A 27582-nucleotide genomic window follows, 5' to 3' on the forward strand; every position below is an offset into this window, starting at 1 on the left:
TTCGGTGTACATTCCCCCGTTCAACATCATCAGCAACAGGAACGACACACTAAATGAACTGTACCAGCACATCAGTGAGCAGCAGACAGCACACCCCAATGCTTTTCTCATCATAGCTGGGGATTTCAACCATGCTGACCTAAAGAGTGTGTTTCCAAAAATAAACCAACACATTAACTTTCCAACACGAGGTAATAACATTTTGGACTTTGTTTACACCACACAGAGAGGAGCTTACAAAGCCCTCCCCCTCCCCCACCTCGGAGCCTCAGACCACATCACTGTCATGCTAATGCCTGCATACAGACCGCTCATTAAAGTCGCCAAACCAGTCTACAAACAGATTAAAGTGTGGCCAGAAGGATCATCAGAGGTTCTTCAAGACTGCTTCAACACAACTGACTGGGACATGTTTAAGCAGGCTGCCACATGCAATAACACCACTGACCTCCAGGAGTACTCAGAGACTGTCATTGTCTACATCAACAAGTGTATTGATGATGTAACGGTCACAAAAACCATCACTGTCCGGGCCAACCAGAAGCCATGGATGACAGGGGAGGTCTACAGACTCCTGAAGACACGGAACGTTGCCTTCAGAGCTGGAGATGAGGTGGGCCTGAGAACAGCTAGGGCCAACCAGTCCCATCAGAGAGGCTAAGAGATAGCACTCCAGTAGGATAGCTCATCAATTCAGCTACAACAGAGACACTAGGAACCTGTAGCAGGGGATACAGACCATTACAAACTACAAGCCCCCACCACGGACCTGTGACAACAACATCTCTCTGCTGAATGAGCTGAACACCTTCTTCGCTCGCTTTGCGCAACAAAACAGCACCACTGCACAGAAGACTCAACCTCCTCCCGGCGACCAGGTGATGACGCTGACCTCAGACAGCGTGAGGAGATCCTTCAGCAGGATCAATGCACGCAAAGCTCCGGGTCCTGAAAACATCCCTGGGCGTGTACTGAAAGACTGTGCAGCAGAACTCACTGATGTTTTCACAGACATTTTCATCATCTCACTGAGTCAGGCTGTTGTTCCCACATGTTTCAAAACTACCACCATCATTCCAGTTCCGAAGAAGCCATCTCCATCCTGCTTCAATGACTACCGTCCTGTTGCACTTACCCCCATCTTCATGAAGTGCTTTGAACGGCTAGTCATGCACCACATTAAGTCTGCCCAGTTTGCATATCGGTCCAACCGGTCGACCGATGATGCCATCGCCACTACCCTCCACTCAGCACTCACACATCTGGAAAAAAAGGACTCATATGTCAGAATGCTGTTCATAGACTTCAGTTCAGCATTTAACACAATCATCCCTCAACAGCTCATCTACAAACTAGTCCAGCTGGGGCTCAACACTTCGCTGTGCAACTGGCTGTTGGACTTTCTGACTGTAAGACCTCAGGCAGTACGGGTCGGCCGCAACACATCCAGCACCATCACACTGAACACTGGGGCCCGCCAAGGATGTGTTCTGAGCCCCCTCCTCTTCACTCTGCTGACACATGACTGCACACCATCACACAACACCAACCTCTTTATTAAGTTTGCAGATGACACGACTGTTGTGGGTCTCATTAGCAACAAAGATGAGACAAACTACAGGAGTGAGGTGAGCCGCCTGGCCAAGTGGTGCAGTAACAACAATCTCTCTCTGAACGTGGAGAAGACAAAGGAGACTGTTGTTGACTTCAGGAGAGCACACACTCAGCACATTCCTCTGACCATCAATGGTGCGACTGTGGAGAGAGTGAGCAGCACCAAGTTCCTGGGTGTGCACATCACAGAGGACCTCTCCTGGACTGAAAACACCGCAGCACTGGCCAAGAAATCACAACAGCGTCTCTACTTCCTCTGCAAACTGAGGAGAGCCAGAGCCCCGGCCCCCATCATGTACACCTTCTACAGAGGCACCATCGAGAGCATCCTGTCGAGTTGCATCACTGTGTGGTATGGCGCCTGCAATGCGTCCTGCCGAAAGACTCTGCAACGCATAGTGAGAGCAGCTGAGAAGATCATTGGTGTCTCTCTTCCCTCCCTCCAGGACATTTATGGAACCCGTCTCACACGCAAGGCCCTCTTCATCTCAGGTGATCCCACTCACCCATCATACAGCTTCTTCAGTCTGCTACCATCAGGGAGGAGACTGCAGAGTCTTCAGACCAGGACCAGGACCAGCAGACTGAATGACAGCTTCATCCACCAGGCTGTCAGGAAGCTGAACTCCCTCCCGAACTTGCTCCCCCTCCCCTCTTCTGCCCCAGGCACCACTGAACTATGACCCCCCCCCCCCTCCCCCCACACACACACACTAATTATATGATGGCATGCACTAGTCACTTTGTGCAGCATTGGTCTGCTCACTACCTCATTCAGCATGTAACTGACGTCATTCCACTACCTCTTGAGCCCTTTGTCACTTGTCACTTTAATCAGACTTAATAAGGGATTTTTAATAAGGGATTTTTTTTGCACTAAAAATCTTTTATCTGCACTGTTGTTCACTTCATTGATTTGCACTATGTCTGTCATTTACCTTGCGCTGCTTTATTTAACTTTATTTTTAATTTTATTGTATGCCTTTTTTACATTCCCTTATTGTATAGTTGTATCTACATTTTATATTTGATCTAGATTTTTAGGTTAATGTTATCTGTATGCACCGGGGGTCTGAGAGTAACACAATTTCGATTCTCTGTATGTATGTACTGTACATGTGGAAATTGACAATAAAGCAGACTTGAACTTGAACTTACTCTAGACTGCACCTACACGTCAAGCCAAGCAGACATAGGCGATTGTGATGGGTAATTTCACATATACTGTATATCCAGTCTTTTTAGCAACCTTATTTTGCAACATGGAAGTAAGCTGTTTTCTGTGAATGTGTGAGATTCTGAATCATTAGCTACTACGGGTAAATACTTGTAAAATAACATGATAATAAACAAATGCATGTTTCCATGAGGGATCTTTAACTTCCTTTCAGATTTTGATATGGCAATACTTTCCTCTTTCCCCGTTTAATATGCAAAGACAACATTTAAGTACACCACTGTTCTACTGTACTATCAAAGCAAAATGTTACGGCAACAAAGGGGCTCAACCAATGGAGTGTGAGTGGGAGCGGGGCTGTCAGTTCATTTGACCAATAGAAATGGAGATGTGCTCAGGCAAACTCAGAGCTGTTAAAAAGGGCCAAACAGTTTGAAAATGATTTTTCCTCTGAAAGGTTTATTATAAAGAGAGGACCTTGAAGATAATAGCTGTGTACCACTTCTCAGAAGTTATTTTTGCTTCCTATAAAATTGCACAATGCAATATATAAACAGTCTTGAATTTGTATGGGTGAATTGTAACAGTTGTTGGACTCTCTTTGTGGCAGTGAAAGGACTACTTTCACTTTCACACAGATTGTGCTGAAGTATTGAGTTGATTGTGAATGCAAAAATTGTTTGGCCTCTCTTTGTGGCAGTGAGGCCGTCTGTGCCCAAGTTTTGGGTCAATGGTGGTGAAGCAGCATCTCTCTGCTGCAGGTCAGATGAACGCACTGCACCTCTGCTGTATTCATGGAGGAGAGAGAGTGGAGACCCCATTCCTCCAGATGCCATTCAAAGTGCTACCTCTGCTGGTAAAGTGTTATAATGACATGCTTCTTCTGCAGTGATTCCCTAGTGATGTTTTAATTTCTAAATTATGGCTTTTGTAAAAGAATGTTGAGCCTATGATATAATATATCATGCATTAAAGAACAATTTATTTGAATTATGTCTAGTGGAGAAAATTTTTGGAAATGCATTGAAAGGAACTAATTAACCTAGTTAATTAGCACCTATTTAAAATAAAATAATAAAAAATGAACAAACAAAAACAAATAAAAAAAATTATAAATAGAATTTGTTTAATAAAATATTTGTGTCATTTAAGCCATTTAGTGTTATATAAATAATATAATATTGAAATATAATAAAGCACATTATACTTTCACAGATTATGCATTATAATAACATTTCTATTTCTACATATGAGAAAAATAAATATATATAAAAACCTATAGATTTATGGACGACTGACATTTCTAAATAATTGAAATAATGTTTTTTTTTTTTTTCATACCTTTAGACTCCGTCACAGGAAAACTTCTGATCAGTAATCACTCCGTAAGCCACTCCGGTGTCTATTCCTGTGCAGTTTCCAATGCTGTTGGGAAAGAGAGCTGTCGGCTTCACCGTCAAGCTCCGAAGCGTAAGTGAAGCATATAGACACACTCTGTGGTGATTTTATGCTAACTGAATTCCCATAATTGTTTTCTCAATCTTCCAAAGCTCCTAACAGAGCGGGGGTCATCACAGGAACCATTGTTGGATGTTTACTGCTCATCATGATACTTCTGATCATTATACTGTATGGCTTATCATCTTCAAATGTAACTGGAATCAACATGAGAAAGAGTTCTCCAATGAGATTAGGTGATATCAACCCCTCCATTTTTCTTAATGAATCCATCCATTTGCTTCAATGAGGTGAAGCTTGATGTTAATAATGAGACTTTCTGGCTCTGATTTCTTTTATTTTTCTTTCTGTCCTTAAAGAATCCTCTCTTTAAGGAAAGAAAGAAAAATAAAAGAAATCAGAGCCAGAAAGTCTCATTATTAACATCAAGCTTCACCTCATTGAAGCAAATGCTCAGGAATACAGCCTACAGGAATCAAAATGTTTTGCCTTGTAATTATGTAACAATCAATGTAATTATACAGTAGGTTTAATGTGAAAGAAGGATATTATGTATAGGATTAATAATGCACAGTCATACAAGATGATTTGGTAAAATCTCTTAACAAGACCTCAATTCTATATTTGTGTGTGAGGAGCTTCCATTATTGATGTTTTGTTAAGATGATGTAAATACAGTAAATATGGAAATTGTATGGTTGTTCTATGATATTTGGATGTTGATGGTAATTATTAAACATCAAGAAGCTGTAATGACAAGAAATATAATGACAAAGAAAAAAAAAGGAAAAAAAGGTGATGAAATTGGATGTGTAGATGGTTACTCTTTTTATATGATTATTTTATATAAAATATGTTTGCTTTGCTGTTGTTTTTTTCTACTTTTACCCAAAAAGATATGAAATACATTTGATTATTATTATTGTTATTGTTACAAGAAAGATTAAATATATTTGTTTTGCCAATTAATAGTAATTGTTTTTTGTTTAAAAATGTTAGGACTTATTCTAAATTTGTTTGTTGAATTTGCAATTAAACATTCAAGAAAATCAGTTGTTGACAAACAACAACAAAATAACTTTTTAATATCCACATTTTTTTCGTTAAAATACAAATGGAAGTTTATTTTTAATTTGTAAATTAATATGCAGTCATAAATACTGCTTCTTTAATAATTGTACAATAATCGCACAAATAATAATTATATATTATTTAAACAAATTTTGAAGAGATCTATCTAGCTATCTATCTATCTTTCTATCTATCTACATGATCATCGGGATATGCACAAAGATTATTTAGAGCTGGTATCATTCAAGCAAAGTGGAAACATAAATACGCTTAAATTCTGAAATGAACATATTTTTACTCACGTTGTTATTCTAATAATATGAATATAATAAAGCATTATTCTGTCTCTAGTGACACCTCTAGAGGGCGCCATTGTTCACTGCGTCGATTTTGAAAAGGGGAGGGGGAGAACCACATAAACACTAATGCGCATGTTCAGCCGTGTTCTCACGCTTAGCTTACAGTTGTGATTTTTGTGTAGTATAATCATCATGAAGGCTCTTAGAGGAATGGTGAGCGGAGCCGTGAGTGAAATATCGTCTGCTGTTACCGGGAGCAAACACGTCGCCGTTCGGGAAAATGTCCTCGCCGTGACTCGTGACTACATTTCTCAGCCGAGATTAAGTGAGTGACCAGTGCTGACTATGAAGGGCCCGTACAAACAGAAACCCATCCATGTAGCCATCAAATGATGTGTGTATGTCGCAACGAATGAATGACGCGCTCTGTATTTACACTGCATCTGCTAATCATCATCATCATCATCATCATCATCATGTTACTTTCAGCTGCAGACATTTAGCTTCTAATTTGTAGCATTTCTGATATTGTAACGTTACGCCTGATCCAAAATATGCAATCAGATGAATTCAGGGTCAGCTTGCAGAATATTTTCCTTGCAACTGCATATTGTTTACGTCTAATTGCATGATCTTAACATCAATTTAGTGGTTTGGTTTTCATCACATATGTCGTTAAAAAAAAATAAACATGATGCAGGTTTTAGGTTTATACATACACGATCTGCATCGTGATGGCTTCGTGGCAAGCCGTTTTAACATTTAGAGTAGTCCGTTAAATAATATATATAATCATGTTACTAGTTCTTTTCCATTATTATTTATTGCAAAGTAATATACAGGAGTACTACTACCAATTAAAAAGTTGTTCCTACCAGAAACAATTGGAATACATACTAGTTTAAGTTAATTTGAACCACAGAACACCATAGAATTTAATGTCAACATTTTTTTTTTGTTACCAGTAACAATGGAATATATATATATATATATATATATATATATATATATATATATATATATATATATATATTACTACTGGAAGCAGCAAAGAAATACTATTTAATGAGATGTTACAACACTATATAATAAAACTGATTTACTAAAAAAAAAAACACAACATACCTCAAGCAATGCACTCTACCATGTCTCCTGGCTCATGTCCAATTGCAACTCGAGAGACACTCACGTCAAATGTTAATTCAGTCGTAGAGTTGCACTAACCAGACACTGCACTTGTTCGCAATCACAAAAGTACATTATTTGCGTGTGCTTTAAAGTCATGCAAGTCATACAAGATGATTTGGTAAAACCTCTTAACAAGACCTAAATTCTATATTTGTGTGTGAGGAGCTTCCATTATTGATGTTTTGTTAAGATGATGTAAATACAGTAAATATGGAAATTGTATGGTTGTTCTATGATATTTGGATGTTGATGGTAATTATTAAACATCAAGAAGCTGTAATGACAAGAAATATAATGACAAAGAAAAAAAAAGGAAAAAAAGGTGATGAAATTGGATGTGTAGATGGTTACTCTTTTTATATGATTATTTTATATAAAATATGTTTGCTTTGCTGTTGTTTTTTTCTACTTTTACCCAAAAAGATATGAAATACATTTGATTATTATTATTGTTATTGTTACAAGAAAGATTAAATATATTTGTTTTGCCAATTAATAGTAATTGTTTTTTGTTTAAAAATGTTAGGACTTATTCTAAATTTGTTTGTTGAATTTGCAATTAAACATTCAAGAAAATCAGTTGTTGACAAACAACAAAAAAATAACTTTTTAATATCCACATTTTTTTCGTTAAAATACAAATGGAAGTTTATTTTTAATTTGTAAATTAATATGCAGTCATAAATACTGCTTCTTTAATAATTGTACAATAATCGCACAAATAATAATTATATATTATTTAAACAAATTTTGAAGAGATCTATCTAGCTATCTATCTATCTTTCTATCTATCTACATGATCATCGGGATATGCACAAAGATTATTTAGAGCTGGTATCATTCAAGCAAAGTGGAAACATAAATACGCTTAAATTCTGAAATGAACATATTTTTACTCACGTTGTTATTCTAATAATATGAATATAATAAAGCATTATTCTGTCTCTAGTGACACCTCTAGAGGGCGCCATTGTTCACTGCGTCGATTTTGAAAAGGGGAGGGGGAGAACCACATAAACACTAATGCGCATGTTCAGCCGTGTTCTCACGCTTAGCTTACAGTTGTGATTTTTGTGTAGTATAATCATCATGAAGGCTCTTAGAGGAATGGTGAGCGGAGCCGTGAGTGAAATATCGTCTGCTGTTACCGGGAGCAAACACGTCGCCGTTCGGGAAAATGTCCTCGCCGTGACTCGTGACTACATTTCTCAGCCGAGATTAAGTGAGTGACCAGTGCTGACTATGAAGGGCCCGTACAAACAGAAACCCATCCATGTAGCCATCAAATGATGTGTGTATGTCGCAACGAATGAATGACGCGCTCTGTATTTACACTGCATCTGCTAATCATCATCATCATCATCATCATGTTACTGTATATATATATACGTCATGTATATATATATATATATATATTACTACTGGAAGCAGCAAAGAAATACTATTTAATGAGATGTTACAACACTATATAATAAAACTGATTTACTAAAAAAAAAAACACAACATACCTCAAGCAATGCACTCTACCATGTCTCCTGGCTCATGTCCAATTGCAACTCGAGAGACACTCACGTCAAATGTTAATTCAGTGGTAGAGTTGCACTAACCAGACACTGCACTTGTTCGCAATCACAAAAGTACATTATTTGCGTGTGCTTTAAAGTCATGCTGGTTTAACATTTCATTTGTGTGCTGTTCTGACATGTGTTTGTCACCTGATTGTACTAATATGGTTAAAACACATAAACACATACAGTTTACATATAAACACAGTTAATTATGTCTAATTTGAAATTAAACAGTTGAGAGAAAAACAGATGCATGCCGCTCTTAAAGCAACAGTACTAAACATGCTGCTGATTGTCATTAAAGGGATAGCTCACCAAAAAAAAAAAAAAAAAAAAAAAAAAATATATATATATATATATATATATATATATATATATATATTTATTTATTATTATTTAGTTAGTCACTGTCATGTTGTACCAAAACTTGTGTTCATTTCTTTCTGAACATAAAAGAAGATGTTTTGAAGAATGTGGGTAACCAAACAGTTGCTGGTCCACACTGACTTTGATAGTAGGAAAAAAATATGGAAGTCAATGGGGGCCAGCAGCTGTTTGGTTCCCCACATTTTTAAAAATAACGATATGTTCAACAGAAGAAAGAAACTCATTCAGGTTTAAAACAACTTGATAGTGAGTAAATGATGACAATTTTCATTTTTGGCTAAACTGTTTCTTTAAAATTAATAAAATAAAACACAAAGAGAAAAAAATCACTCATTGTTCTTTACTGAAGAACTTTAATACAGTTGATAAAGTTCAGCAGTAATAAAATAACTTGAAATTTTCAACAACATTTCACATTGTATCTTTTAGCACCACATAGTATCAATAACAGTATCGATAAGTACCGGTATCGATAACCAGTATTGATATCGTATTGGTAAAATGTAATCGATCGTAGGATCCTGGTTAATACTTGTGGTGTTGTTGTTTTACTAGAATTAAAAGTAAATAGTAGTAACAAAATATACAGATTAATTAAAAGGACTAATGTTAAATTGGCTTGCCATAGATGGCCCCATCATCGGCTGAACTGATGGCATCACAACATGCAAGGAGCTTTAACAGATTTGATATTTAAACTGGTTAATTCTCAAATATAATTTTTAGTAAAAAAATACCTACCGTATTTTTCGGACTATAAGTTGCACCCGAGTATAAGTCGCATCAGTCCAAAAATACGTCATGATGAGGAAAAAAAACATATATAAGTCACACCGGACTATAAGTCGCATTTATTTAGAACCAAGAACCAAGAGAAACATTACCGTCTACAGCCGTGAGAGGGCGCTATATGCTGCTTAGTGTAGACTACAAGAGCACTGAGCAGCATCTCTGGCAGTATAGAGCACCCTCTCAAGGCTGTAGACGGAAATGTTTTCTCTTGGTTCATGTCTCTTGGTTCATTTCTCTCGGTTCATGTCAAATTAATTTTGATAAATAAGTCACACCTGACTATAAGTCGCAGGACCCACCAAACTATGAAAAAAAAGTGCGACTTATAGTCCGGAAAATACGGTAGACTAATTTCTTAAACTTAAGCAAATAAATAAATTGTTAGGAATAACACATTTGTAAGGCATATCTTTTTATTTACTGATTATGAGCATCTCTGTTATTTATTTCCTTTTAGGATTCATGTTTTTGTATGTTATGACATTCTCATTCTTTTTCTTTATTTTTCTTTTTAAGACACTTTGAGCATAACATGATGTCATTTTATCAGGTGATATGTGCTTTATATTTTACTGTATTTATTTCTCTTAATACAGTGCTTACTGATCTTTAAAAAAAAAAAAAACATTAAAGACTTAGTTGTGTTTGTAATTGACAGTGATTTTTTTTATGGTATGTAAAGCATATAAAACCGTTGCTGGTGTTAATGGACCCCTGGTGATTTTGGATCAAGTGAAGGTATTGTATTTCTATATTATTTATCACTGTTGTTACATGTCTAATTTTTATTGTGTTTTAGAAACATTAGGCATCCAAATGTGGCACCACAGCTGTCAGCTTGCTTATTGAGTATAAAATACAAAATAAAAGTCAATATAAAATATTTTCACGTAAATGGTAATGATGACTTGGCCGCTTCTACTCAATAACACATCTAGTTACAGCTGCACAGATGTACCATTACAGAGATTTGCATTATTGTCTTTATAACCATGAATGCAGAAGTGAAGACAATCATCTCATTTGTTTGGAAAGTACTGGATTACACTAAAGTTATTGATGTAATGTTAACTGGTTGTTTAGTAACATGTGGTTCAGTTCCCCAGGTTTGCTGAGATTGTTCATCTGACTCTGCCTGATGGCACCAAGAGGAGCGGACAAGTGCTGGAGGTCACAGGCTCCAAAGCTGTGGTACAGGTCAGGGAACGAGACCTTCTGAAATACCTATGTTTAAAAAAAAAAAAAATTCCATTGCAGAAATCTGATCAGTATCATCCCTTATTATTTCATTTTTAGGTGTTTGAGGGAACATCTGGTATCGATGCCAAAAAAACTTCATGTGAATTCACAGGGGACATTTTGCGCATACCTGTGTCTGAGGATATGCTGGGTAAGAAGAAAAAAGGAGACATGCTGAAGTCATGTGATATTTTTTTTATCATGTGTAATTGGTAAAACTAGAAGTCTGTTATAGGTCGGGTCTTCAACGGCTCAGGAAAGCCAATTGATCGAGGACCTGTGGTGCTGGCAGAGGACTACTTAGACATTAATGGTACATGTCACTGAGGCCACATAAATTATGACACTCACAAAAAGTCATCAGTGGCATTTTTGGGTATGATGATATGTGTACCATCCAATTTCCTCCTGCTTCCTGTAGGTCAGCCGATTAATCCTCAGTGTCGTATTTATCCTGAGGAAATGATCCAGACTGGCATCTCTGCCATTGATGGAATGAACAGTATTGCAAGAGGCCAAAAAATTCCCATTTTTTCTGCAGCTGGTCTACCCCACAATGAGGTGAGACTGCTGTTGTTGTTTTTTAAATGTTTTATTCTATTTTTTTTTTTAAGCATGATTATATAAAAGATGATTCTGCCTGAAGAGAGACACACACATTGGATATTTTGAATGAAACTTTTACCTTTATTCAGTAACGATGCATTAAATTAATCAAAAGTGACAGTAAAGACATTTATATCACTTTTTAATTATACTTTGTTTCAAATTGTTGAATTTGTTTCAAATAAATTCTGTTATTTTGAACCTACTATTAATGAAAGAATTCTGAAATATTCCACAAAATTATCACACAGTGAGTGCAACTGTTTTCATAATTGATAGTAATAAAGAGTGTTTCTTGAGCAGCAAGTCAGCATAATAAAATCATTTCTGAAAAATCATGTAACACTGTAGACTGGAGTAATGATGCTGAAAATTCCAGTGCAGAAGAAAGTGCAGACATACAAACCCGATTCCAAAAAAGTTGGGACACTGTGCAAATTGTGAATAAAAACAGAATGCAATGATGTGGAAGTTTCAAATTTCAATATTTTATTCAGAATACAACATAGATGACATATCAAATATTTAAACTGAGAAAATGTATCATTTTAAGGCAAAAATAAGTTTATTTTAAATTTCATGGCATCAACGCATCTCAAAAAGTTGGGACAAGGCCATGTTTACCACTGTGTGGCATCCCCTCTACTTTTTATAACAGTCTGCAAACATCTGGGGACTGAGGAGACAAGTTGCTCAAGTTTAGGAATAGGAATGTTGTCCCGTTCTTGTCTAATACAGGGTTCTAGTTACTCAACTGTCTTAGGTCTTCTTTGTTGCATCTTCCTCTTTATGATGCACCAAATGTTTTCTATGGGTGAAAGATCTGGACTCCAGGCTGGCCATTTCAGTACCCGGATCCTTCTTCTACGCAACCATGATGTTGTAATTTATGCAGTATGTGGTCTAGCATTGTCATGTTGGAAAATGCAAGGTCTTTCCTGAAACAGACGGCGTCTGGATGAGAGCATATGTTGTTCTAAAACTTGGATTTACCTTTCAGCATTGATGGTGCCTTTCCAGATGTGTAAGCTGCCCATGCCACACGCACTCATGCAACCCCATACCATCAGAGATGCAGGCTTCTGAACTGAGTGCTGATAATAACTTGGGTTGTCCTTGTCCTCTTTAGTCCAGATGACATGGCGTCCCAGTTTTACAAAAAGAACTTCAAATTTTGATTCGCCTGACCACAGAACAGTTTTCCACTTTGCCACAGTCCATTTTAAATGAGCCTTGGCCCAGAGAAAACACCTGCGCTTCTGGATCATGTTTAGATATGGCTTCTTTTTTGACCTATAGAGTTTTAGCCGGCAATGGCAAATGGCACAGTGGATTTTGTTCAATGACAATGTTTTCAGGAAGTATTCCTGAGCCCATGTTGTGATTTCCTTTACAGTAGCATTCCTGTATGTGATGCAGTGCCGTCTAAGGGCCCGAAGATCACGGTCATCCAGTGTGGTTTTCCGGCCTTGACCCTTGAGATTGTTTCAGATTCTTTAAATCTTTGGATGATAACTTCAAACTCTTTGCAGTTTTTCTCTGAGAAACTCCTTTCTGATATTGCTCCACCACAGCATTGGGGGAATTGGTGTTCCTCTGCCCATCTTGATTTCTGAGAGACACTGCCACTCTGAAAGGCTCTTTTTTTATAAACAACTATGTTGCCAATTGAATAAAGTTGCAAATTGGTCCTCCAGCTGTTCCTTATATGTACATTTAACTTATTGCTACCTGTCCCAACTTTTTTAGGAATGTGTAGCTCTCATGAAATCCAAAATGAGCTAATATTTGGCATTACATTTCAAAATGTCTCACTTTCAACATTTGATATGTTATCTATATTCTATTGTGAACAGTGAAATATATAGTGAAGTAGTCACTAAAGGTTTTTTGGAATCAGGTTTGTATATAGGAATAACACAGAGATGGAATATAACCTTAAAGGGTTAGTTCACCCAGATAGCAAAATTATGTAATTAATAACTTACCCTCATGTTGTTTCAAACCCGTAAGACCTCCGTTTATCTTTGGAACACAGTTTAAGATATTTTAGATTTAGTCCGAGAGCTCTCAGTCCCTCCATTGAAGCTGTGAGTACGGTATACTGTTCATGTCCAGAAAGGTAAGAAAAACATCATCAAAGTAGTCCATGTGACATCAGAGGGTCAGTAAGAATTTTTTGAAGCATCGGAAAAACTTTTTGGTCCAAAAATAGCAAAAACGACGACTTTATTCAGCATTGTCTTCTCTTCCGTGTCTTTTGTGTGAGAGAGTTCAAAACAAAGCAGTCTGGATAGCCGGTGCGTGAACGAATCATTCAGTTCACCAAATCGAACTGAATCGTTTTAAACGGCTCGGTGTTCATCTTCAGTTCTCTCTTCACAGCAGTTCAGTCAGTGTACTGTTTGAGTACATGCATTACTCCGGGATATTGGTTTGTTTGAACTCAGAGGGAGTGTTAGCCACATTAAAAAAGTTAACAGCTTAAGTCATTTGTGGATTAATGCGTATTAGAGAGTTCTGATGTCACATGGACTACTTTGATGATGTTTTTCTTACCTTTCTGGACATGGACAGTATACCGTACACACAGCTTCAATGGAGGGACTGAGAGCTCTCGGACTAAATCTAAAATATCTTAAACTGTGTTCCAAAGATAAACGGAGGTCTTACGGGTTTGGAACAACATGAGGGTAAGTTATTAATTACATAATTTTCTATCCCATATCTGGGTGAACTAACCCTTTAAAGCTGCAGTCTGTAATTCTTAGGAGGATCTGTCAACAGAAATGCAATATAACATATGAACTTATGTTTTTATTACCTTAGCTTGAGCAATTTATATCTACAGTACATACAAAGGTTCCCTTACCTGGAAGTCTCCACCATGTTTGTACAGTAGCCCTAAACAAACAAATTGTCACTTTGTTGTGTCACATTGACAGAATGATAAACAAGTGCATTAACATTTGCAATAAAATTGATTAATTGAATAATTAAGTAAATATAATTTCTTAATTTACCTTTGTAAAGAAATCTCATTGCTCTCTTATCGACGACATCTTAGTCCTGAATTGGCCACCGTAGCTTCTCTAAAGGGAGGGGTGAGCGGGGGACAGAGCCGTTGGTTGCAATAAAAAAAGAACATTAAATAATGATGCACTATATACAGAAGTAGAAGTGTTTAAGTAAGGAATAATTGATGACGGGCCATTGAATTATTAGAAAAATAATGCACAACCGAGGTGGTGATGCAGCCACGACGCGAACCGTCAATGGCTCGGAGGTCTGCTTATACTACGGTTACCACACCTCAAGACATTCATCAGATGATACATTTAAAGGGATTCATACAGTTTTTGTACCTAAATCGCTATTGTGAGTAGGATTATTTCTTCCGCATCCCATCCAATGCCTCTTTTGCTAGTACCAAAACATAATTTTAAAGCTGGTAATGGAGGCTTGAGCCGTTGATCGCATTCTAATGCAGTTATTAATGAAGTTGTTATGAAGAGAGCGAGAGAGACAGAGACACACACACACACACAGAGAGAGAGAGAGCTTGTGTGAATTAGGCTACCTCTTTGCGTCTCTAAACAGCACTGTCTCCTTTAAGTTGCTACCTATTTTAATGAATAAAACCTTCATAATCATCGGGAAGAAGGAGGCGGGAACCGGCGGACAATCAAATGAGATTTTAATAAACAAAATAAACACAAAACAGCGCGTCAGCCCCTCATGGACGACTGACGTGCACAAATAAAAATCAAAACAAACTAAAACCCAGGCCTGGTCCTCTCTCGTCCTTCACTGTCGTCGCTCCAATTTTATATCCTTCCATCTCCTCCGTGGGACTCGAGACCGGTGGGTCGAACAGGTGTCGCTCATCTCCAATCACTCCAATCATTGCAAAACTCTCGCAGTAATTTATATGCAATACGTTGTGCTTTGTATTACTAAATATGTAAATAATATTTGACCTTCGATTGTCTCAGTCTACCTAACAACTGACATTTACATTTAATCATTTAGCAGATTCTTTTATACAAAGCTACTTATAAATGAGAACAATAGAAGCAATATTGGAAGGTTTTTTTTTTTTTTTTCTCACTGTAATGTAACTGTGTTGTTCAGATTGCTGCACAGATCTGTCGTCAGGCGGGATTGGTGAAGAAGTCCAAAGATGTTATGGATTATAGTGAGGAGAACTTTGCCATTGTGTTTGCTGCCATGGGGGTGAGGAGCACTTCTGATTAAAAGTCTACATCCACACCAATGGGAAATCATAATGAAGTTACTTGTGTCTTTAGGTCAACATGGAGACTGCAAGATTTTTTAAGTCTGATTTCGAAGAGAATGGGTCCATGGACAATGTGTGCCTCTTTTTAAATTTGGCCAATGATCCCACGTCAGTATCCTCTCAAATATTCTTGAATGTTTAAGGCATTTCACCCAAAAATATATATTTTATTTATAAAATATTTTAATGTGACTTGGACTAAAATGTTTGATGTCCTGTTGCAGGATTGAACGCATCATTACTCCTCGCCTTGCACTTACCTCAGCTGAGTTTCTGGCTTACCAGTGTGAGAAACACGTGCTGGTCATATTGACTGACATGAGCTCTTATGCCGAGGCTTTACGAGAGGTACAATGTGTTCATTTTTGGGCTGTCTATATGTGTCTATATATGTGTGTTTATTCTGTATATTTATTCTGTATATATAAAGACAAACACATATAGCATATATCTTGAAAATATTTGTGTATATTTATATTCCTATAAATTATATCATATATCAATATATTTAATATATAAAAATAACATATTTTTCTTAAACATACATGCGTATGTTTATTTATATATCCATAATAAATGTACACCGTGCACACACATACTGTATATTATGTAAACAAAAACTTATTTCGGATTAGATTAATCACGATTAATCATATGACAACACTAAAATATACATAACATATTTCTTAAATGCATGTGTGTGTGTGTGTGTGTATTTATATATGCATATAAATATATACAGCACACACACGTTACATAAACTTTTATTTTGGTTGCAATTAATCGATTTGGCATCCCTAGTGAATTTATACTTACAGCCATTAGCATCAAGGCTAAACATGCTACTCCTGACTTTGCATTAATCCCTATCATCTTGAAGGTCTCAGCAGCTAGAGAAGAGGTTCCTGGTCGACGTGGTTTCCCAGGTTACATGTACACTGATCTGGCAACAATATACGAGAGGGCTGGACGTGTGGAGGGACGCAATGGCTCCATCACCCAAATCCCAATCCTCACTATGCCCAATGATGGTTAGCAAACCTACAGTACTTGTTCCTACTCCTCTTTTAATACTTTAATCATCATAAATGGTTTACTTGCTTAATTTAATCTCATGTCCACAGATATTACACATCCTATTCCCGATTTAACTGGCTACATCACAGAGGGTCAAATTTATGTGGACAGGCAGCTTCATAACAGACAGGCGAGTAACGGAATCAAGCTCACTGGATGAAAATATATTTTTTAGAATATTATTCAATCCTTTATGCTGTTAAATAGCAACTGTTGATATTTCTATACAGATCTATCCTCCCATCAATGTACTACCTTCTTTGTCTCGATTGATGAAGTCAGCCATTGGTGAAGGAATGACACGCAAAGACCACTCAGACGTCTCTAATCAGCTGGTAAGTATGGACATCATTTTAGATCAGCTAATTATGTCTAAAATATTTTTGGTAACACTTTATTTTAAGGTGTCATTGTTACATATACATGTTCTTACTATTATAATAGAAATAAATAATGCATAATTACTAGTCCCTTTATTGATCGGCTACCAATCACTATCGGCCGATAATTGCTTTGGGATCTTTGATCGGTGGTCTCTATAAAGGTCGATCTCATAAACCGATCTCAAACTGATGACGCTTCTGACGTGCCGTGGCACGGTCTCAGTCTCTGTCTGGTGCAGGTGAAATAATTATAATGCTGAAGGTGAGGTACAATTCATATTTCTTCATTAAATAACTTCTAAAGAAATCTGAAAACCTTTTGCGAGACGTAATTTAAATTTCTTTTTAATTCTTGCCAGTGTTTAACCATTCGCTCTCCATGCACACTTAAAATGCACACACATATGCCAGGTTCACACATAATCTGTGTTGCAGTGTGTTCACACTGCACATGGTTGCGGTCCGGCAGTGCGTTCCATGAGTGGTGTGTCTGTAGCAATGCAGAGATCATTTCTGCACCGAGTTTAAGTGAGTTTGAATTAAAGTGACAGCACATTGTTTGCTGTAAATATGAACATGGATTGATAGGAAAATGTAGCACTTATACCATAAATGCCTATAATTAAAGAATGAAACTTTTAAATGAAATATACAAATATTCTCAGATTTTCTCAGAGATGAGTCACTGTCGCAGACACTAGTGTAACAAATTATGACGTTAAAATAAATTAAAATGTTAATGCAGTGTACATGCTGTTTTTCCCTAACAAATTCATAATGATTATATTTGCCGATGCAATGGGGAAAGCCTTTATTGCATTCGCTTGAGCACTTATTAGGCTATGTAGGCAATTAAAGGCTCATTATTATGATTTATATGGTTTATTAATAAAAGTGCGACTAATAGTCAAGTAATGCTTAAAATGAATGACTTCTAGTCGACCAAAAAATATTTAGTCAAGGGCAGCCCTAACGCATACTGAATAATTGTTTATTAGAAGCATACACATAAGAGGCTGACAATTAGTTGAATATATAGCATACTTGTTTAATTAGTGACACTTAGCCTGCATTTTAAAGTCTTTATTTGAATGTGGCAATTAACATTTTTATTTTAAAATCTTTATTTGAATATGGCAACATAATATTGCGCTCTACAATATTTCTATGAATATTTTCTATGAATCAGCCAAGCACTGTGTGCATAGTTAGCATGCTGGCAACGAGGTCAACACCGCCCTTACTCTTAGCTTAAGACTGCTGTCTATTCTTTAGTAAAAGTTTGTCTCAGCAGCTTTGTGAATAGGTTTTTAAGAAAAAACTCTTAGCTAAAACCTTTTACTGCTATGTAGGAGAACTCTTATTGGTAAGATAAAATGTTTTGAGCACATTTTGTGTAGAGATTTAAATTGGATTTTAAATTATTTCTAATCTTTTGCAGTATGCTTGCTATGCCATCGGGAAAGATGTGCAGGCAATGAAGGCCGTGGTTGGGGAAGAAGCACTGACATCAGATGACTTGTTGTACCTGGAGTTCTTACAGAAATTTGAGAAGAATTTTATTTCCCAGGGTAAGTATAGCAATAAGAGTTCACCTGTGGAATGATACCAAAAAAATATTGTCTTAAGGCCCTTCCAAAAAAAAAAATTAACGCATCTATTCAGCTGCCCTCAAATAAGCACAAAACAAAGCTTTATTAAAAAAGAAAAAAAACACCTTTATTTTTCTCTGTGCAATATCAGTTCTCGTTATTTAAGTTTGGCATGCAAGGACGTTTAGTAAGAAGGAAATCTGGATAGGAAAAGGAAAATAAATTAAATGTTTAAAAATTTTGTAAAGGCAATCCAAAATGTAGGTGAGTTTATTTCTTCATGGGAACAGATTTGGAGAAATTTAGCATTACATCTCTTGTTCCTCATCGGATGCTCTGCAGTTGATTGGGTGCAGTCAGAATGAAAGTTCAAACAGCTGATAAAAACCTCACAATCCACAAGTAATCCACATGAGTCCAGTCCATCAATTCATGTTTTGTGAAGTGGAAAGCAGTGCGTTTTTAAGAAACAAAAAGACATCAATTGATGAACTAGAGTCGTGTGGATTTCTTGTTGTTTTTATCAGCTGTTTGGACTCTCATTCTGATGGCAATGATTCACTGCATTGGTGAGCAAGTGATGTAATGTTAAAAGGGTCATATGATGCGATTTAAAAATTTCCCTTTCTCTTTGGAGTGTTACAAGCTCAAGAAGATATGTAAACTTGCAAAGACTAAAGTCTCAAATCCAAAGAGATATTCTTTATAAAAGTTAAGACTCGTCCATGCCCTCCTAAAACGGCTCATTCTAACATGGCCCCACATGTCTACATCATGATGTGGGAAGATTTGTGTAACACCGCCCCAAATGTTTATGCAAAGAAAAAGGGTGTAACTTTTATTCTCGCTGTTTTTGCCGGTGCCATGTTGTGAGTTTGGAGCAGTGTAGAGTAGGCTTGTTGTTTCTCTGATGAAAAATGCAGACATGGTTTTATTTTTACACAACACAACTCATAAAAAGACAGTATAAGTCATTATAATCAGTAATTATGTCCCCACTGGATGCAACAAATGCCTAATTTGTAATGGGTTTTGTTGGTTTTGTCTCGTCTATTGATGTCTGGATCGCAAATAAATCATTCTATTTAATTGGATGATCTTAGTGAACCAGTTCACCAAATCAAACTGAATCATTTGAAACGTTTCACGTCTCCAGTACGCACTAATCCACAAATAAATTTATTTGGTATTAAACATGCCTGACACTCCCTCTGACGTGAAACAAAACCAATATCCTGAGTTATTCAGTTACTCCTAACTGAACCACTAAAGAGAACCGATGATGGGATGTTTATGAGCAGAGCAGCTGGACTGAGTCTCGTCCTGCTGGAAGAAAGCATGACCGAAGGGGCATAACATTTCCGTCACACCCTTGAGGCATTCGGCAAATCTCAACGCACGGGAAAGCTGGCCAATCAGAGCACACCTCGCTTTTTTAGAACGGTGAGATTTGTGAGAAAAAAAAGTCACATTTCAGAAAGGCAGGGCATAGAGGAGAAAAAATAATGTACATTATATGGAAAATAATGTGTTTTTAAGCATTAAACCGCATTAACACATTGCATTACACCAAATACACAAAATAATGTTCTTTTTAGCAACGTCACATGACCCCTTTATATTTCTCCAAGAAACAACTCCCTTCCATCTTTGATGGCATGAGATTGATATCTAATATGTAGTTATATGTATATATATATATATATATATATATATATATAATTGTGTGAATGGCAATGGGCTGCACTATTATATAACTTCAGAATGAGCCTAACATGTTTTGTGCCACAGGTGCATATGAGAACCGAACTGTGTTTGAAACACTGGACATTGGCTGGCAGCTGTTGAGAATCTTCCCCAAGGAGATGCTGAAGAGGATTCCTCAGAGCACTCTGGCTGAGTTTTACCCCCGAGACTCCAAACATTAGTATTGCTTCCTTCTACGTTCATTAATTTTGTCTCTCAACTAGCTGTGAATCTGTCCTCTACACTTCTAGATGTTACTCGCTCTTCTCTGCTCAGATCAAGTACACAGAGTCTACATTGATGGAATACTACGTTTTTTTCATTGCTGCTCTTGGTATTTATTTATTTATTATGTAAGTGTTGCTGAATAGTAAAGCATTATATGAATATTGTTGTTACACTGCAGTGTGTAATTTGTGTGTGTGTGTGTGTGTGTGTGTACGTGTGTAGCTCAGTGGGTCAAATTGTGTTCTGAACAGTGCAGGAAAGGACAATATTTCTCTTTGCTGGCAACATTTTAGAGTAACTGACAAATCTACTACAAAGCAGCCTGTGTTTCAGAAGTGCCAAGTTAAATGTATAATGGCTTAATGCATTCTATGAATATTTTATCGTAAGAATGAATACACTATCTATAAAAGTACATATTTAACATGAAGTATAAAAAAGGAGCCACATGTACATAGAATGAATTACAAAGGAATAGAAAAGCAAACACTGAACAGATTTATCTTTTGTTGTGTACTGTTATTTATTTTACAATTTGTATAAAAGTGTGTAATTTGTTTGTATAAGCAATATGTTTATTATAATTTATTTTGGTGCCATGAATATATGTACAGTGTTAAAGTATGTGATATCAAGTGAATTCATAATGAAGTGATTGTTGTCCTAATGCATGAATGCTATATTAAAAATGTATGTGAACACTGGCTTCATTAAAAAAAATAAAAATAAAAAACCTTGATGTGTTATAAATTAATTATCGTGCTGATAGTAATCAAATATACAGGTGCATCTCAAATTAGAATGTAGTGGAAAAGTTAATTTACTTCAGAAATTCAACTCAAATTGTGAAACTCGTGTATTAAATAAATTCAGTGCACACAGACTGAAGTAGTTTATGTATTTGGTTCTTTTAATTGTGATGATTTTGTTCACAAATTCACCATATCAAATTAGAATACTTCATAAGACCAATAAAAACAAATTTTTTTAGTGAATTGTTGGCCTTCTGGAAAGTATGTTAATTTATTGTACATGTACTCAATACTTGGTAGGGGTTCCTTTTTGTTTTAATTACTGCCTCAATTTGGCGTGGCATGGGGGTGATCAGTTTGTGGCACTGCTGAGGTGGTATAGAAGGCCAGGTTTCTTTGACAGTGGCCTTCAGCTCCTCTGCATTTTTCGGTCTCTTGTTTCTCATTTTCCTCTTGACAATAGATAGATAATAGACAATAGATTCTCTATGGGGTTCAGGTCTGGTGAGTTTGCTGTCCAGTCAAGCACACAAACACCATGGTTATTTAAAACTTTTGGTGCTTTTGGCAGTGTGGGCAGGTGCCAAATCCTGCTGGAAAATGAAGTCAGCATCTTGAAAAAGCTGGTCAGCAGAAGTCCAGAAGGAAGGAAGCAAAAAATGTCTTAGTAAACGGTTGCAGTGACTTTGGTTTTACAAAAAACACAATGGACCAACACCAGCAGATGACATTGCACCCCAAATCATCACAGACTGTGGGAACTATTTGGAATCCTCTTCACCATGATTGTGTAGCCTAGTGAACCAAACGGAGAGACCATTTTGAAGGCTCATGAAACCTTTGCAGGGTGTTTTTAGTTGATTTACTGATTGTCATTTAACCATATTCTAATTTGTTAAGATAGTGAACTGGTGTTTTTTTTTTAAATGTGAGCCAAAATCACCACAATTAAAAGAACCAAAGACAAACTACTTCAGACAGTGTGCACTGAATTTAATACACGAGTTTCACAATTTCAGCTGAATTACTGAAATGATCTTTTCCACAACATTTAAATTTATTGAGATGCACCTGTAATTAATGGTTTGGTGTTGATTATTTTGAAACTGATGTAATTTGCACAAGAATACTTTACAAAATATTAAGTACATACTCATTTAACCGGAAAATATTGCTTAGCAAAGTTATACTAAGTGAGAGTTAGAGAGAGAGTGAGAGATCTATTCTATTCAAAGTGCCATGTCAAAAAGGGGCAGCACCAAGGACGATGCAGCACAAGAAACCAACCACTTCCCCCTTTTTTTATCAGAATCAGAATGAGCTTTATTGCCAGGTATGTTTACACATACGAGGAATTTTTTTTCGTGACAGAAGCTCCACAGTGCAACAGAATGACAGCGACAGAACAAAAAAAAAAAAAATACATAAAATAATAAAAAATACAAATCAGTAGGTAAGGAATGACAATATACAAAATGATAATTGTATGGCAGGTATATAACAATAAGCAGTTATGCATGTACAGGTATATTATGTGCAAGAATTTAAGTGTACACCAAGTATGTGTGTTAGATAAATAAGTGTATGTGTATGTAAATATAAATAGTGTAGTGTGTTCCACAGTTATTATCACGTGTTCAGTCAAGTGTTTATATGCACAACACGGCACTAATTTGCTTATGAAACTTACCCAACTGACCAATCATGATCAAGCTTGAACACTGATAGGTTCACCTGTTTGGGTAATGCCAGCCAATCTTAAAGGGTCTATACCACACTCTGCTACATTCCACCCCAACATCAGGCATCGTCACCCCAACGATGAATAAACCTCAGTGTGATAAAGTTCGTATGGCAGAGAAGGAAGGAGACCAGGGTCGGCGTACTGAGGCTCGTGGGAACTTTATTATGCTGAATCAAAATGAACGAAACACACAGTCGCGCCACATGCGCATAAATCATAACATTGATACTTTCAGGCTCTCGCTTTCTGTCGGTCGTTTTCTCCCACGAGTCCTCAGGTCTCTCACTTTCCTCTGGTTCCCAGCCGGCTTAAATACTGCTTCCCCACGCCAATCACTGCAATGAGAAGCAGGTGTCACTTGTTTCTCACTTAACTCACTTACCACCGCTGATCTCCTCACTCAGCCATCTGCGCCCCCGGCCTGTGAATCACCTTGAACTTAAATGGCTGTAAAGCTAGATACCAACGGGTGATTCGCGCGTTGGTATCCTTCATGCGGTGGAGCCACTGGAGGGGCGCGTGGTCCGAGCAGAGGGTGAACTCCCGGCCCAGGAGGTAGTAACGAAGGGTGAGGACCGCCCACCTGATGGCCAAACACTCCTTTTCTATGGTGCTGTACTTAGCCTCTCTCTTAGAGAGCTTCCGGCTAATGTACAGCACCGGGCGATCCTCCCCCCCCACCTCCTGGGACAGGACCGCGCCCAGCCCCCTGTCCGACGCGTCAGTCTGCAACAAAAAGGGGAGAGAAAAGTTAGGAGAGTGCAGGAGCGGTCCACCACACAGGGCAGCCTTGACTCGGGTAAAGGCCTGTTGGCACCGCTCCGTCCATTGGACCGTATCTGGTACCTCCTTTTTAGTGAGGTCAGTCAGGGGGCTAGTGAGGTCCGAATAACCAGGAATAAATCTCCTATAATATCCCGCCAGCCCCAGGAACTGCCTCACCTCCTTTTTGGTCTTGGGTCTGGGGCAAGTCGCAATTGCTGCCGTCTTGTCAATTTGGGGACGCACTTGCCCGTGACCCAAGTGGAAGCCCAGATACCTTACCTCCACCCGCCCAACCGCGCACTTCTTCGGGTTGGCCGTTAGCCCCGCCCGTCTCAGCGCCTCGAGGACAGCCCTCACATGCTCCATATGCCGCCGCCAGTCGCCACTATAAATGATAATATCATCCAGGTAGGCGGCGGCATATGCAGCATGCGGGCGCAGCACTCGATCCATGAGACGCTGGAACGTAGCGGGGGCCCCGAACAAGCCGAACGGAAGCGTCACAAATTGGTGTAAACCAAACGGCGTGGTGAAGGCTGTTTTTTCTCTAGACATGGGAGATAAGGGGATCTGCCAATATCCTTTTGTCAAGTCCAATGTCGAATAAAAGCGAGCTGTACCTAACCGATCGAGCAACTCGTCAATCCGTGGCATTGGATAAGCATCAAATTTTGACACTGCGTTCACCCTGCGATAGTCCACACAAAATCGCACCGAGCCGTCCGTTTTGGGGACCAAAACAATCGGGCTCGCCCAATCACTGTGGGACTCCTCGATTACTCCTAACCCCAGCATCGCCTCTAATTCTGTCTGAACCACCTTTTTCTTGTGTTCAGGTAATCTATATGGCCGGCTGCGAACCACCACGCCCGGCTCTGTCTCAATATGGTGCTGAATCAGATTAGTACGACCAGGTAGAGGCGAAAACACGTCTGCAAATTCGGACTGTAACTGTCCAATGTCAGTGAGCTGCGAGGGCGAGAGGTGATCCCCTCCCGGGGCCAGGGCGAGGGATTTTTCTTTAATGATCGCCTCTGGCCCGAGATCCTCCTCTCCGCTCACTGCCGTCGCTAGCAACACTGACTCCTCTTCGCTCCATTTTTTAAGGAGGTTGAGGTGGTAAATTTGCCTGCAGTCGCCTCTATCTGTTCGTACTACTTCATAATTGAGATCGCCTATTTGCTGTGTGACCTCAAAGGGTCCTTGCCACTTTGATAATAATTTGGAGCTGGAGGTTGGCAGTAATACGAGCACTTTATCTCCCGGTGCAAATTCTCGGAGCTTAGTTCCCCTGTTATACAGCTGGCTTTGTCTGCCCTGGGCCTGAAGCAAATTCTCCATTGAGAGCCGCCCCAGTGTATGGAGTTTTGCTCTCAGGTCCATGACATACTGAATTTCATTTTTGCTATCCGAATGTCCGTCCTCCCAAGTTTCTTTTAGGACGTCCAGCACCCCGCGGGGCTGGCGTCCGTAAAGAAGCTCAAAGGGGGAAAACCCCGTGGAGGCTTGGGGGACCTCGCGCACAGCGAATAAGAGGGGCTCTAGCCATCTATCCCAATTTTTCGCGTCTTCTTGTACGAATTTACGAATCATTGTTTTCAAAGTGCGATTAAATCGTTCGACCAGTCCGTCTGTTTGTGGGTGATAGACGCTGGTCCGTACCGCTTTAATGCCCAATAATTCGTATAATTCGCGTAACGTGCGTGACATAAACGCGGTGCCTTGGTCCGTGAGAATCTCTTTTGGGATTCCCACGCGGGAGATTAAACGAAACAGGGCGTCCGCCACACTCTTCGCCGAGATATTGCGGAGCGCCACTGCTTCGGGATATCGTGTTGCATAATCCACTATGACTAACGCAAAACGATGTCCCCGTGCGGATCGTTCTAATGGCCCGATGAGGTCCATACCAATTCGTTCGAAGGGGACCTGCACTAGAGGTAGAGGGCGCAACGGCGCTTTTGGGGTGGCCGGTGGGTTCACCAACTGACATTCCCGACACGACGCGCACCATCTGCGGACGTTCTCGTGAATGCCCGGCCAAAAAAATCGGGTCATTAGACGATTTAGCGTGGCTGTCATACCCAAATGCCCCGCCATTGGATTGCAATGTGCCGCCTGGAAAAGCATTTCCCGACGGCTCTTAGGTACTAATAATTGGGCCGTATCTTCCTTTGTCTGAGCGTCATGGGTCACTCGATACAACCGGTCCTTAATAACGGCAAAATACGGATAAGAGAGCGCGCGGTCAGGATGGAGGACCTGCCCATCGATGGAACGGACCTGCTCGAATGCATGTTTAAGGGTTTCATCCTGGGACTGCTCCAGGGGAAAGTCATCGCGGCTGGAAAGGTTTAGCCTCACCAACTCGCTCGGTTCCCCTGAAGCTTCCCCACTGGGTCCGGGTACAGACTCTCCCACCTGAGCGCACGCCCCGCTAACCGGGCCTCTCTTTTTCCCAGAGGCATCCACTGTTAAACACCCCAATAATTGTTCAAAAGCTGGCCAATTGGTACCCAAGATTAGTGGATGCCGGAGGCGCGGACTAACGGCCACCTCCACATAATGCTTTTGTCCCCTAAATTTGATGCCTATGGTTTTTATGGGGTATTCCACTATATCCCCGTGCACACACCTCACCTTAACCACGCGGCCCGTATCCAATGCCCCGGATTGTATCAGGCTTTGATGGATGGAGGTCTGGTTACAACCTGAATCCACCAAAGCCTGATAGGTACCCCCCTTAATACTCACGGGTATTTGGTACAACCCGGCTTGATCGGGGGCAGCCTGCGGGTCGTCCGGGATCCGGACCCACGTCCCCACTTCCATAACCGGGCACCGGTCCACAAAATGGCCCGGATCCCCGCAACGCCAGCAGGCCGGCCCAGGCCTCCCCGCCACCCTAGTGGTTGGAAGTGGGTCAGGTGATTGACGTGGGGAAGCAGCTGGTCGCTCAGCCAGACCCTCCCCGTGCGGCGGCCCCATTCCCCTGGCCGGACCCCGTGACATGGCGGCCGGCTCCGTCCCTGCTCTCCAACGGGGTGCGGCCCTCGGTGGCCCCGTGTACCGAGACCTGGGTAAAGGGACAGGCTTTGGAGGAAGAGGAGAGAGAGAGGGGGGGGAAGAGAGAGAGAGAGAGACAGATGGAAGGGGTTCGCCGACCCCGGAACACGCCGCCAGCTGATCCTCCGCCAGTTGGATGGCCAGATCCAGCGACGCCGGCCGGTGGCACTGGACCCACTGAGCAGTCCTCTTCGGGAGTCGTGAGATGAACTGCTCCAGCACCACGGTGTTGATAATGGTCTCGGCGTCGCTTCCTCCGGCCAACAGCCATTTGCGGCAGGAGTCCCGGAGCTGCTGGGCTAAGACAAAGGGCCGGCCCACTTCGGTCAGTTCTAGCGACCGGAAGCGTTGACGGTGCTGCTCGGGGCTGAGGCCGACCCTTTGGAGCACTGCTCTTTTTAAGTCTGCATATACCAGGAGGTTCTGGACGGGCAGTTGTTGAGCAGCCTTCTGGGCCTCCCCTGACAGCAGCGGAATTATCCGGACCGGCCAGCTGTCCTCCGGCCACCCACACGCCTCGGCCGTCCTCT

The 27582-nt window shown here is 39.5% G+C and overlaps 1 protein-coding gene across 1 annotated transcript; it reads left to right on the plus strand.

The window, feature by feature from the left end:
• The first annotated feature begins 7827 nt into the window (after positions 1 to 7827).
• On the plus strand, positions 7828 to 21609 carry LOC132127449 (V-type proton ATPase subunit B, brain isoform-like). The gene is made up of 14 exons (XM_059539329.1): positions 7828 to 8029; positions 10237 to 10292; positions 10653 to 10751; positions 10851 to 10944; positions 11029 to 11106; positions 11215 to 11354; positions 15534 to 15635; positions 15710 to 15807; positions 15924 to 16047; positions 16580 to 16730; positions 16824 to 16906; positions 17007 to 17111; positions 18601 to 18730; positions 20543 to 21609. The coding sequence occupies exons 1-14, from the start codon at positions 7897 to 7899 to the stop codon at positions 20677 to 20679; spliced, it is 1530 nt and encodes a 509-aa protein (XP_059395312.1). The 5' UTR covers positions 7828 to 7896; the 3' UTR covers positions 20680 to 21609.
• Positions 21610 to 27582: the final 5973 nt, after the last annotated feature.

Source organism: Carassius carassius, chromosome 45 (assembly GCF_963082965.1).
Source record: "Carassius carassius chromosome 45, fCarCar2.1, whole genome shotgun sequence".
NCBI classification, from domain to species: Eukaryota; Metazoa; Chordata; class Actinopteri; order Cypriniformes; family Cyprinidae; genus Carassius; species Carassius carassius.